This window comes from Numenius arquata, chromosome 16 (assembly GCF_964106895.1).
Source record: "Numenius arquata chromosome 16, bNumArq3.hap1.1, whole genome shotgun sequence".
In the NCBI taxonomy this organism is placed as follows: Eukaryota; Metazoa; Chordata; class Aves; order Charadriiformes; family Scolopacidae; genus Numenius; species Numenius arquata.
Genome location: NC_133591.1, coordinates 7453816 through 7467444, shown reverse-complemented (window position 1 = coordinate 7467444; position 13629 = coordinate 7453816). Strand labels below are relative to the sequence as shown.

At 38.5% G+C, this 13629-nt stretch overlaps 1 protein-coding gene across 1 annotated transcript in view; it reads left to right on the top strand.

Annotated features, from left to right (window-relative positions):
• Window positions 1-13629, top strand: part of TMEM132D (transmembrane protein 132D) — a 262644-nt gene that overhangs the window by 99117 nt on the left and 149898 nt on the right. Inside the window, exon 3 of the mRNA XM_074159444.1 lies at window positions 7995-8141. Within this exon, the coding sequence (XP_074015545.1) occupies window positions 7995-8141 (147 nt within the window). The remainder of the gene's footprint in view (window positions 1-7994; window positions 8142-13629) is intronic.

The window sequence follows — 13629 nt, the reverse complement described above, 5'->3', positions numbered from 1 at the left end:
GGATGGGGAAGAGAATCAGAAGGATAAAAGTGAGAAAAAAGTCCCAGGTTGGAATCAAGACAGTTTAATAGGTAGAGCAAAACCCCCCGACACAAGCAAAACAAAACAAGGAATTCATTCGCTGCTTCCCATGGGCTGGCAGGTGTTCAGCCATCTCCAGGAGAGCAGCGCTCCATCATGCGTAATAGTTACTTGGGAAGGCAAGTGCCATCACTCTGAACGTCCCACACTTCCTTCTTTTTCCCCCAACTTTATATACTGAGCATGATGTCATATGGCATGCAATATCCCTTTGGGCGGTTGGGGTCAGCTGTCCCGACTGTGTCTCCTCCCAGCTTTTTCTGCATCCCAGCCTGCTCTCTGACGGGGTGGTGTGAGAAGCAGAAAAGACCTTGACCACTCAGCAACAACCGAAAACATTAGTGTGCTACCAACGTGATTCTCATTCCAAATCCAAAACATAGCACTACAGCAGCTGCAACTCCATCCCAGCCAAAACCATGACATATGGCATTCCTGTTGCACTGAGAAAGCTGCAGTTTTGTTTAGTTAGTTCTAAACTAGTTTAAATGGGCCCTTCTCAAATACAGTTCTGTCCATGGAAAGAGTTTCAACTATGAAGGCTTGCTCCTGATAGGGAAAACTTTTTTTTTTTAATGGTCTTTATTTCTTCAGCGCTTCAGGACAGATACAAATCCAGAAAGCCCTTGTATGCTGGGATTTCATCCACTCGCTGCAGATAAGTTTTAAGTCTAACAAAACCAGGCTGAGTTCTTCCTGTTTTCTCAATGACAGATGTGTTTTATTTTTGACTGATGTTCAAAGAGCTCAGATTCTGTCCTATATTAGTTTCAGCCATAAAAAGCAATGAAACTGCAGAGAGAGGCAAAACAAGAGTATAGCCTTAAGGTTTATAAATTTAGCATCACTCTAATGTTATACATAAAATTAGAAGTGGAAATTCTGGGAACACAAATTCCAACCAGTCCTCTTTGCACTGTGGAGTGGTTCATTTGTTCAGCTCTCTTTATATAAGAAACGTGTCAGGGTCAGTCTTTAGAAGTCAATAGGTAAAAAAGGCTTTTATAAAAGGAAGTGACTGGGATACTTATGCTAAAAGTGTTTACTCTGATTCCTCATTTGCTGCAAGACCCCCCACAGTAACACAAGTTCCAACACTAGCTGAGGTGTATGAAATGGTGTCTTCTGATACCAAGTATTGAGGACTTCTCAAACAGATGGAGACTCTGCCCCAGCTATAGATTTTCAGGGAGACTGGAAAGACAAAGGGGCCTGCTGTCCACCAAATTACCTCTGGTTTTTGCTTTCACTAAGAACCTTGGCACCCTGCTTCCCCCCCTTTTACTTTTGTTATGTCTGTTGTACTCTCTAACCAACACACTTAAATTGCATTCCAGTGCTACTCATTGGTTTACTAGCTTTTCTGGCATTCACAAACCTGTCTTACCTGTGTTGCCTTTAATTTTAGTACTCCAAAAAGAAAAAGAAGCCTGTCCTGAAGTAAAGGTGTAAAATTTGTTGCTGTTTTCCACTGCTATCTGATGTTTTGGTGCATTTTAATATGATTCTTAAAGCACAAGAGCACTGCAGATGCAGCAGGTGCAGGGTAACGTAAGAAATGGGTTGCTGCCGTGTAACATCCCAGGATTCCCAGGAAGACAGCATAAGCTATATTTTTTCTGTTGGTTCTAGATCATCTCTCTGAACCTGTTGAAAGCAACCAAAACAATTTGCAATAGTTGAGGGATGATGAGGGGCAGTAACATGTATTCCTTTTTCCATGCTTGAAAAGAGTATGGGACTGGTCCTGGAATTGCTTGGTAGAATCAAGCCTCTGTGAGGGGAGGAGGTTGTTGGCAGGAGGTGAAACATCAGGAGGCAGATGTCAGACTGAAGTGTTCTGGTATCAAGCTGGTCTCATTTATGCAACATGCAGCAAAAGAATGGCCCTGGATCAGAGGATGACTGTGTTTAGTGTATTCAGAGCGTTACCTTTTGAAACAGTGATAATTCTGCTCTTACTGACTTGCCTGCAAGAGAAAGCTACCTGGGAATTGTTTGAATAGTTTCCCAGCTTAGTCATGCCAAAATTACTGTCTAGATATTAGATCCCATGGTAGCATCCAGTCCCATACTACCTGATTCTCAAGCTGTGATATTTAACTCTGGTCTTCAGAAGGACCCTGATGAGGTCTCTCAGCCCGTGGTTAGAGTCTGGAGGATGGCTGTTTCTAGCTCTTCAGCTTCTTTGAAGCTAGCCTCGGTGGGGCCCCAGGAAATACAAACTAGATGTTTCCACCTCCAGCAGCTGTAATTTGTTAGTGTATCAAGAGGTGATGTCATTGGAAAGAACCTACATGAAGAGCAATTTGTGGTGGCATAGCTATCAGCAGAAATGGGCAATGACATATATATTGGATATTTACAGGTTAGGACTGTGAATACTTTCAGGGTTTCTTCCTGGGGAGTATTTTGCTACTGTCTCAAATCAGTGACTTTCCAGTGAGTGGAAATGGACTCAATTTCTTTGCCCTATGACATGCAGAGCTATGGGCAGGTCCATTTCCACTCCCATTTTGCTTGTCTTTGGTTTCAAATGGCCTGATGGGGGAAAAGCCTCTCCCACACCTATTACTGTTGTCACAGTCCAAAGGTGATGAGTATTAGTAAAGCGAAGATTGCCATCCCATACAGCTAAACACTGCCCTCGTCTCTCCACTGCTGGGTTAAGATTAGGCTCTGGGCAGGAAAAAGCACTAAAGATAAACAGAAATAGAAACCCCCTCAAGTTATTTCTGAAGTGCTTAGGGGAGATATGGTGACAAGGCAAATTCAGAGCCCACTGCGATGTCTGTTAGCTGCCTAGAAGCTCTCAAAATGTACCCCTCTGCACACAATTTATCTGCCACCTTCTAGTCGCCACTGGTAACAAGATGATAACCAGTAGTAGCACCTGTGTTAACATCCTGCCTTTTCTTTTTATTCCTTTGATGTTGAAAGTAGCTCACTTTCTCGGAATGAGCATGAAAGGTTCCCACAGATCTTTGCCCTGAGCGCTCACAGTAATAGAAAACTAGATTCAATGCCATGGGTCTAAACCATCTTTATTTAGAGCTGTTTAGAGGTTAAATTCTGTTTATTTGCACTTTGTTTTGGCATGGAGGGATGTGTGATATTTGTATGCTGCATGAGGGACATTGTCAGGAGTAAAATGTGGAGAGGTGAGTCCTGCCTGTGGCAGGATATCTGTGGCTTCTGCATGCTCCTTCTCTTTGATCTCTTGCGTGTCTTGAGGGTGAATTTGCGTGCGTGCTCTCTCTTTCCCTTTCCCTTCCCTGTGGTGCTTCAAACTAGACACTTTGTTGACATTGTACCATGGCACTTAGCAGCACACGTGCTGTAATGCTGTTATTTTTCACCAGCCAGCTGTTCCACTTTATACAACACTTAAGTAACAATTTCACAGCCATTACCAGCCTGCAGTAATGACATGGGCTGAAAGCTAAGTGCTAACTGGTTGTAAACTGCAAAAACTGGGAGATGCTAAAACAGACACTTTGATAAATGAGAAAGGACATTGCCTGCATTTTAATTGGTCGAGTTGAAGCCTCTTTTATCACTATAGTAAACATAGTGTTTAGTGGGTCAAGTGATAGGATTGGGAATCACTATCTTTATGCACTTAGGAAATGTATTTCCTTGATTTCAGGTGTGTTGTATTGATTCTAGGAGTTCCTTCTATGTTTTTTCTTTCTCCTTTCCCTTGATTTGTACCCTGTCAGCACTGACGGGTTTTCAGGGATTGAGGACTCCCAAGGGCTTTGTTTGCCATGATTGATTTGGTGCAAGGGGTGAGCTACTTATAAGTCTGACTGAGTAACCGATGTGCCGCGCTGTGAGCAGTGATCCGGAGGTAAATAACGGCTTGTAGAAACACCTCTGAAAGTGTTTAGTTGGATAGGTTCCTTGTTTGAAAAAAGAAAAAAATGAAAACAAAAATCCAAACAAAATCAACCAAAACCAACCACAATGTTTAATAATTCTTTTCTTTCCTGCTCTTTTCCAAAGTAGAATCTGGCACAAAGTGAAGTGATGGGCTCAAAACAGTCGAACAACTTTACTTGCTGCTGCCCAGCTGCAGTGCTTTTAGCAAACATGCGATCTGTTGTGCTTAGATTATTGTCTGTGAGCAAATATATAGAATCATAGAGTCATCTAGGTTGGAAGGGACATTTAAGAGCATCGAGTCCAACCATTAACCCAGCACTGCCAAAACCACCACTAAACCATGTTTCTCAGCAGCATGTCTACCCATCTTTTAAATACTTCAAGGGATGGTGATTCAACTACTTCCCTGGGCAGCCTGTTCCAATGTTTGATAAACCTTTTGGTGAAGAAATTCTTCTTAATAGCCATCTTAAACCTCCCCTGGTGCAACTTGAGGCCATTTCTTCTTGTCCTAGAAAAGCTTTGTCATAAGCCTTTTTGCAGATTGCAGTTGAGAAATCTTAGTAGGCTGAACTGTGGCTGAACCAGAGGCTGTCTCGTTGGGAACACTCGAGCAGCTGAAGGGTCGAAGACCCAGCTTGCCCTGTTGACAGCCAGGCAATTCAGTAAAGCAGATTTGCAAGAAAGTAATTGAGCCCTGACAGCACTCATAGTATTTTCACCTCAGGTATCTTCAGTTTTATCTGCTGACAAATAATATACCTTCCATTATTATTAACCCTGTTTCATCCAGGTCATTCTTTGGTAATTGCAAAGTGCTACTACCATTGTAAATTGGGTGAATAAAATTCTGCAATTCCCTGACGGTGGCAAACACAGCATTGAGACATACTAGAGGAAAAAGCATTTCCTGGGATCATGGAACTGAAGCTTTTGTGCTAATTATAGAGGTATTATTTAACTGATTCTTCAAAAGAGTTCCTAACCTCTAATTCTGTAGAAAGCAACAATCTTGTTGTGTTATTGTTTTCAGTAAAATTAGGGGTTTGGGGCTTTTAATAGATGACTAAATTAGACCTTATCAAAAACTCTTCTAGGAAATCCTGATCCATAGACTGCAATTACCCCAAGAAGTGTACACAAGGATCTGCATTTGTTTTGAGACATTAGAAATCTGTGCAGGATGACAGTTTGTCAGTGGATAAAGTGAATGTGAAGGATAAACAAACTCAGCTTGTCTTACCGGTTTTGTGTCCATTTTTCTGATTTACCTCGTCACTCTGGCATTTAAAGGAACCCAGACAGAAGATAAGAGGATGGTATCTGTTACGTGTCTGTGTTTGTACACTTATTTTAATCTGATTTTAATGCTTTTTAAAATATAAGAGAAATTTCCTCAATTTTCAGTGTCTGGCTGTTTACTTAGCAGTACTGAGTCCCTGCACAGCTTCCTTGATTGCAGTAAAGCTGTGATGTATGTGGCAGCAGAGCAAGGTAGAATATGCTGTGCTCTAACGCTGTTTTGGTTTTTTTTTATTTCCTACCAGTTTTGTTAATAAAACGTATAAAAACATAGCTGTTGTATAGGCAATATAATCTACTGTGTGATTTTAAGCAGCAATTGTAACATAGTGATTGCTCTCAACATCCAGCCATGGGAAGATGGTTGCTTGTATGGAAGGCTACCATCTCTTTGGGTTTCTAGGACATGTGCTTTTTTTTCCCACCCCCTCCAGAAATCTTGTCCAGGAGAATTCTAGGGCTTAATATATTTGTCCCGGACATCCAAATGTCTCACAGCGGGATCAGTGTTCCTGCACGTGTCCCGTGGAGTCTCCATGACATGTAGAAATCTTAAATATAGTTATTGGCATGTGCAGACTGTGGGGTTAGTGATTGGTGACTGATGAAATATACTGCTCGCTACACCGCTGGTTTCTACCTACATGGGAAACCTGAGGAGCCAAACTTACAGCACAAGCTCAAGGCATCTGTGGCTCTGTGAAATGCAACCAGCCACTCACTTGCACCCTTGCTGTGATTCAGTTCCTGTCCTGTCCTGTTCAGCTCCTGCTAAGCAACTGGGTTGTCTCCATTGAGACAGTTACCTTTTCAAATGCATAAGATCAATGGGGTGGCCCAAATCCCACATGGGCACCTTCTCATAAGCCATGGTCAACTACTGGAGACACGGCAACCACATTAGTGAGCTAGAAGGGTGGGTATGAGTTTCTTAATCCCAGCCAGTTTAACTTGGAAAGATCTGATCCACCCTCGTTTCCCTGTGAAGTGGGAATCATTTTTCTCTCATTGGTCTTAGTTGACATCCAGCAGTTTTCCTTCCTTGAGGTGGAACAGAAAGGCGGGACCAGCTGCTGGTGACTAGGAATAGCTAAAGACTTTTGCTGACAAATGTTTCATCCAGATTGTTTGGCCTTTTTCTGTCTCCCTCTCTCTCTCAAGATGCCAGGAATTCAGTTTAATTTCCACTCTTCTTTGACCATTGATTGGTCTCTTGTCCGGGGCGGGGAGTGTGGGGGAGTTGTGGTCTAGGAGCAGTAACTACACTTGCCTAAAATACATTTTGTGAAATTAGCATAGAAGAACTTGAACACAACTTGGCAGCTTCTAGGTGTGCTAAGGAAATTACAGCCACTGCCATTAAGTTAGTTTGGTAGAAGAAATGGGATATAACCCTTTTTGTCCAAGATAGTTGAAGGAACCCTTTGGCTTTTTATTCTGAAAACATCTGTGTGGATTTTGTCCTTCAAAGATTTCACAAATAATTTCATGCAGAGGCCGAGCTGATAGTGCTTGTTTTACTGATATTAGCATCTCTGCATGGCAGCAGCTGTTTATACAAAACATCACATACCTTTTTGTGTTTTTGCCCAGAATTGAGAGAGATTTTAAGCAAATATAATTAAACTGTCATTTCCTGACAGCTCATATATGAAGCTGTTTGACCACAATGGACTTTTTGTTTTTCTAAACACATTCAGGAACCAAAAGTTAACAACACCAGAAACTCCTAATTCAGTAAATTGGCCAACATTATATAGCTCTGGACTAATTCAGTAGTGCCTTAAGGTACATATTTAGACATTTAGTTAAAGAAAGGGAGAGAAAGAATTAGGGATTACGACACGTGCTAAGAAGAAGTAAGCCAGATATTTTAAAAATATATATATATTGTTCCTCTTCTCCAGTGGTTTTTCAGAACCAGAGATACTGTGCTAGCACATGTGGGCCAGAAAGTACATCTCAGTAAGAGCCAGTCCACTTGTCAGGAGTGTAATGTTTTGTCATAGAGCTTTTCCTATTATTTAACCTCATACGTGGAAACAGACTTCCCCAAAAACCATTCAGTTTTGGAAAAATAAGAATTTTTCTAAGTATTTTTAGGATCAGAGCTAAGAGAATGGTTAAAGCCAACAGTGTGAAAGAAAAACAAAAAAAGAAAAAAGAAATTTTGTGGACTCAGAAATACGATGAAAATTGGAGAAAATATGTGAAATGTCATCTTTGAGTAATGGGGTGAGGGGAGCGAGAGGAAAAGTTTGCTTGGAATGTGAGAACTAGCAATGATTCTCAGCTCCTCACTCCAGATATAAGCCCCAGCAGCAACCTGACTTCTTCTGGGGACAAAAGTGGTACTTTCTTCTCCAATACAACAACAACTTCTAGTGAAGAGAACCTTAACACTCTCAGTGGTGCCCACAGTGTGGGTAATAGAGAGAGAGAGACAGAGAGGAGCATGCTCCAGAACATATCTACTCTGCAATTTAGCTATGACTAAAGCTGTAATTACCATTAGTTCAGTAAGATTTCTATCTTGATATAATTTCTTCAAAATATGGAATTCTTAATTAATTCTCTCATCTCTTTTCCTTGTAATACTGTTGAACTCTAATGAGCAGTAGCATTTTCTGTGGGGCAGTAATGAGAAAATAATGAAGAAGTAAGTAACAGATCGAGCTGACATTTTTTATCTAATTGGTGAAATATCCTCTTGTTCCTCTTAGGGCAAAGGTGAAGAAAGGTGTGAACGTTTTCAGTGTAAGAGCCAGCAGCCCATACTTATGGGACATCAGAGAGAGCATGGATTATACTGGGAAATATGCACCAGCTGTTATTGTTTGCCAGAGGAAATCTGCTGCCTCTGAAAACAGGTAAGTCATTTTCAGCAGTCTATCTTTTAATAACTGATGGTTGGTGTTCCTTTTCAAAGCACTTTGCCATGATTTTAGTACACCATGATTTTAATTAGTTTTATTATAGTGCATGATGAGAATGCTTTTGGAAAAGCTGTGGCTGTCTTTATTTTGTAGTGCAGTGCTAATTCTACCACATGCACTTTGAACAAAATGTATTGTAATACTCTGAGGAAGTTAAAGGTAGCAGGAAATGTTGGTTTTGCATAGTATTTAGAAGGACATGTTTCATATCTTAGAATTCAGTTGCGACCACTTTAATCTCTTTGAATTATTTTCTGCCAGGTATTATAGCAGGGGGTAATTATAGGGCTGTTTGTGGTGGGGTTTTGGTTTGGTTTTTTTTTTTATTTCTACTTGGGGGTTTTTTGGTGGGTTGGTTTTTTTGGTTTTGTTTGTTTGAGGGTTTTGTGTTGTGGGTTTTGTAGATTGTTTTGTGGTGGGGTTTTCCTCTTTTTTTTGGTATGTTTTGTTTGGGGTTTTTTTTATGGAGAGGAAACTAAAATGTACTCCTGGTATCAAACCCGCATTTTTGTTGGTGAGATTTTTTTTTTTTAATCTGCAGAAGGGAAGAGATTTTCTGTTCCCATTGTGCAAAAATTTAGACAGGATAGTGACCTGTCTTAAACAGTCTTCATCTGGTAGGTGGATGTTCCTTTTCTGATCACAACTGATTGCTCTGGTGAATACATTTTTTATTTGCTGCTGCTGCTTCATTGTTTCTGGAACTATATCTTGAGTGCTTACTTATAAGGATCTGACTGTCTGTGTATGTATTGTGTTAGCATTGTGTTTAGAAAACTTGCCATATAACATGGAAGTTCTGTGCTGTGATTTACTTCTGAAATTTTGCAAAATCTTACAGGCTATGGGGGTTTATTTATGGGGTTTAGAATTTTTAAATACATACCCTCAGAGCCTAATAACTTGAAAGTTTCATGTCTTTGCAATCTGGGTATATGAAAAAAAGAGGAAGGGAAGAATTTCCCTTCACGATCATGACATAAATCACTTTCTCATTATTATAACTCGGAATTCTGCACAATTTCTCTGCTATAGTATCCTGAATTTTCTCATCTAAACCATATACTGTCTCCTACCTGACTGAATTTTATTGGTCAAAGCAGCAATGTGTATGTATGCCAAGGTCAGAGCTTCCTACGGTCTAGCACAATCTGTCAGACAGATTCTTTAAAACCTCAGTTCAAAGCTATTTGAAGACAGTGTGAAAATTTTCATTGACTGAAATGGGCATTGAATCAAAATCAAAGATTGTTTCAAAGATGAGTTTTCCATCACACTTTATCTTGTTGGCTCCATACAGTGCATTTGCCTGATTTCTCTTCTTCATCAGGAAAGTATAATGCAACCTCATGGGCAAATTGAAGCTTGGCAACTTATTTCACTTCACTATTCGTCATTCAGTGGCAAGCATTCAAAATGACCCCTCATACACAAAAAAAAAAATTATTATGTCGCCTTTGATGCAGTGGTTGTGGATTATGCGTGCTTTCACATGCTGAGTATAATAAGCATTGCTTCATGTTTATTAAAAGAAGTGTGAGCTCATATACATATTAGATTTTACTGGAAAGAAAATCAAGTGAAGACAAGGTATATGTGTAACTCTCAACTAACTTCTGGTTTGATTTATTTCATCTGGGTTCCCAGTTGAGATTTTGTGGTTTCCTCACTTTTGAGAACTTCTTTCTCATTGTTTGTAAACAGATGTAAAATATTTGCAATGTATTATTCAGTATGTTGTTTTTCTCATTAGATTTAGTCATATCTGTTTTGCTATTCAGTTTAAGAAGTGCAAGCATTATATGGGGAAAGAGAGTGTGTTCAACATCTTTTAGAAAACAATTTTTTCCTTATCTAGACATGTTTGGTGTCACTAAATGTGCACAATGGATAACAGCTAAATATTGATGTCTCTTATCAAATTGTTTGCCTCCATAGTTCATTTATAAATTTGAGAAACTCTATTTGCAAATTGTTTAATTACTCTTAAAAATCAGAGATCTGATCACATGAATGCAAAGGTGGTGATGTTAATTAACTAAAGATTCAATGCTTTTGTGTTTCTCATAGTTTTACATGGATCAGAAAATAGTGTTAATAAAGCTAACTTACTGTGACAGGTGTAATTTCACGGATTAAGCAGGCACTTGTGCAAGTGACAAACTTAACCAGGATGCCTGAGCATTTCTTTATTGAAGTTTGAAATATATCAGTCATTTTATTTGGAGAGGTTTTGGCATCGAAAGCTTATCGTAACAGGATTAACATATAAATATTATCACAGCCAGCAGGGTGTTTTGGAATGAATATTAACAGCAAATATTATGAGTCTGTATGAGAATAACTAATTAAGCCCATCTGTCAAATATGATTTGAAGTTCTCTGTGCCTTACTTATTACAGGCTTGTGACAGTGTTCCAGATTAATGGTGAAGCAATTATGAAGTTCTCTCCAATTCTTCTGATTTCATTCTCAGGCAATAATAATTTTGTAACAGTCTGAATCCTGACCCGTGAGATTATTAGATGGGCATACTACCTGTAGCATCTGTACATCACTTCTGCTCTTCTCTGAGAAGCATCTATCTTCAATCCCTCTATTGTCGTGTAGACTACTAAAAAAGCATACAGAAAATGGTGTGATGAGAATTAACCAGTGGCTCTGAAATGTGACATGGGAAACACTTAAACACTGATTGAATCAAGGAGATACATCGTAATATGTGCCATCCTTTATTTATTTCCTTTGGAAGTTGTAATGAGGTGAATAGAATAGAAAGATGAGATTAAAGGAGTACTGCTTTTTCGGAATGTTTCTTGGTTTAGTGCTGTTTCTCATTGTACCTGAAATTGAGCATCTCTGCTGTGTTAGTGATGATTGAGAAGAAGAATAGCCAAAAGTGGAAGATCTGGATTCCTGTCTGTTCTTCTGTGTTTCCTGTTGGATTGGAAGTGTGCCGGGTGGGATGGGTTTGGAAAATTATTGAGGTGGCTAAAGATACAGATTTGTTGTATTTTCCTCATCTGCAAAACGTAATTGATAGCACTTTCCTGTATCCATAGCTGCTGTGGAGACATTAAGCAAGCTGTTCTGATATAATACTAATGGGCGTCATGATCCTCTTAAAATATTTTATTCATGTTTAGATTTTGGGGTACAAATGTTTGTTATTCCATTGGGCAATACATTATTGTTCTTTGTGCTTATGGCAGGAATGAGGCCATTGATCCAAGCAAGTGCAAAGTAATTAGTCATCTCTGAGTAGAACCTTAATGTCTAGATGTGACCATTGACTACCTTGTCTCCAAATGTGTTTGAACTATATCATGGGTAAGCTTTGCTCAGCAATTTCCTATTCCTTAGTGTTGGAAATGTTACAAAGATAGCATTTCTTTTGATATTTTCCCACTTGCACTTTTAGGTTCCAGTTCTATAGCATTGAAGGACACTTATTGGCTTATGCTGTTTGAAACCAGACGCTGGTCCTGCTATTAGTAGGGAAACTTATTTTCGTTTTGAACTACAAGTGACTGAATCAGTCTGTGATAATATTGACATAGTAAGAGACAATGACATTATTTTATGGGTTGTATCCCTTATTTGTTCCCATGTGTCTCATTGTTTCATTACACTATATTTCAATGCCTAATTTTCTTAACACTTTTATAATACAAGAAATTAAATCGATATTAGATAATAACAGGGGACAGGAAAATGTATGGCAGCATTGCCTTTGATTTTCCTACACAATACTTCCTTTTTATTACATTTATACTATTATCCTTAGTGGCCTATATTTCTCATTTTGAAATCTAGTTATTTAATATTTAGTTTTCATGCTGTAACAGCAATGAGCTATTGCCTTATTCTTTTACTTGTTGCATCTGCCAGTACATTTGATAGATTCTCAAGAGTGCTATAAACCTAAAATGCTTCTGAAGCAACAAATTTGACATAAATAACAGCCTAATAGCCACAATAATTACATTATGTCTCTTGCTGGTGTTCATCGAAAGGCTTCATAAAAATAGTTTTATGTTTTAGATCACATTTTTTTTTTTTCCCTTACCGTTCATGTGCTCACATGACTTTATCAACCAGAGGTATGTTATTACTTGGAAAGAAATTTTTCTGTTCAATGGAATTGCAGAAAACATGCATGATGAAGCAAGAATAATTTCCAGTCTATTTTGTCCCATCACATCATGTGTGAATCACGAGCTTCGGTTTATCATGATGAAACAAAAGCGAGTAAAAGACCGTAGAAATAATAGATGCTTTCATATGGGATAGATTTAATATGATATTATTGATATTGATATGGATATGATATATAAAAAAGCTGGACAGGCAGAGTGGGTGAAGCGTTGGGTTAGGCTGTACATTTGGGTATTTTTATGGCAACGCAAGAGATTATTTGATTGTTTTTTTTCTTCAAAAGATAAAGCATATGTGAATCCTGAGCAAAAAAAGATTTCTCCTGTTCTTTTTTTTTATATTATTTTTATTACCGGTGGGGAAGAGGGAGGGAAGAAGGGGGATACCTTTTATGTGGTTCCAAAATTTCTTTCTGAGAATAATGATTCAGGCCTTAAAAAAATTGAATATTCACTCAGCATCATTGCTGATGATATAATACATTAAGATATGTATTATCGGGCAGATATAATATGTTAATTTGGTTCTGAAATACTAAAGTTTAACTCAATTTATACTTCCCAGGCATATGGGTAATGATCAGCTGTAAGCATATTTATCCTGGGTACCTTTAGAGTTTCATACTGTGTACCATTTGGGATTTCTTTTACCTTCCTGTGTTATTTGAAACCTCTAGGCTTCTAAGAGTTTATATGCTGTAATGATGTGAAAGTACTAAACATCTCAGAAGTCATGTTTACATTCCACTGTTTGAAAGCAATTAGTCACAAACTTCTATTTCTCGTTTCTCATTTTAAAGCTTAGATGTGCCCTCTGAGAGAGAACGCTTTGAGATGTTGAGGCAAAATAAATTTGTATGAATCAAGTCTCAGTTCATCATTCTTGCATGCTGACCCACTTTTTTCATTTTTTAAAAAGAAAACTATTTTATTTATCAAAAAATGCAGAATTTCTCTTGAAATCATCCTACTCAATGCTAATATAGTAGAAAAAAACTTTATGGGTATCATCTTGAAGCAAATCAAAAGAAAAGAGATGAAATATTAAACAACAACTATTAGATAAAAGCGTTATTAGCCAGCTTTTTCACCTGTTTGTTTGAAAGAGACTCATTCATTTAAAAAGAAAAAAGTTTGTGGGAAAGCACTTCAAAGGCATGTAGATAATCTTCTGGCATCTTAGAGGTGGCCTCCGTTCCTATATCTCTGACATTTACATGAAGGAGATACCACAGGGCAATTCAGCTGTCATTATGAAGAAGAAG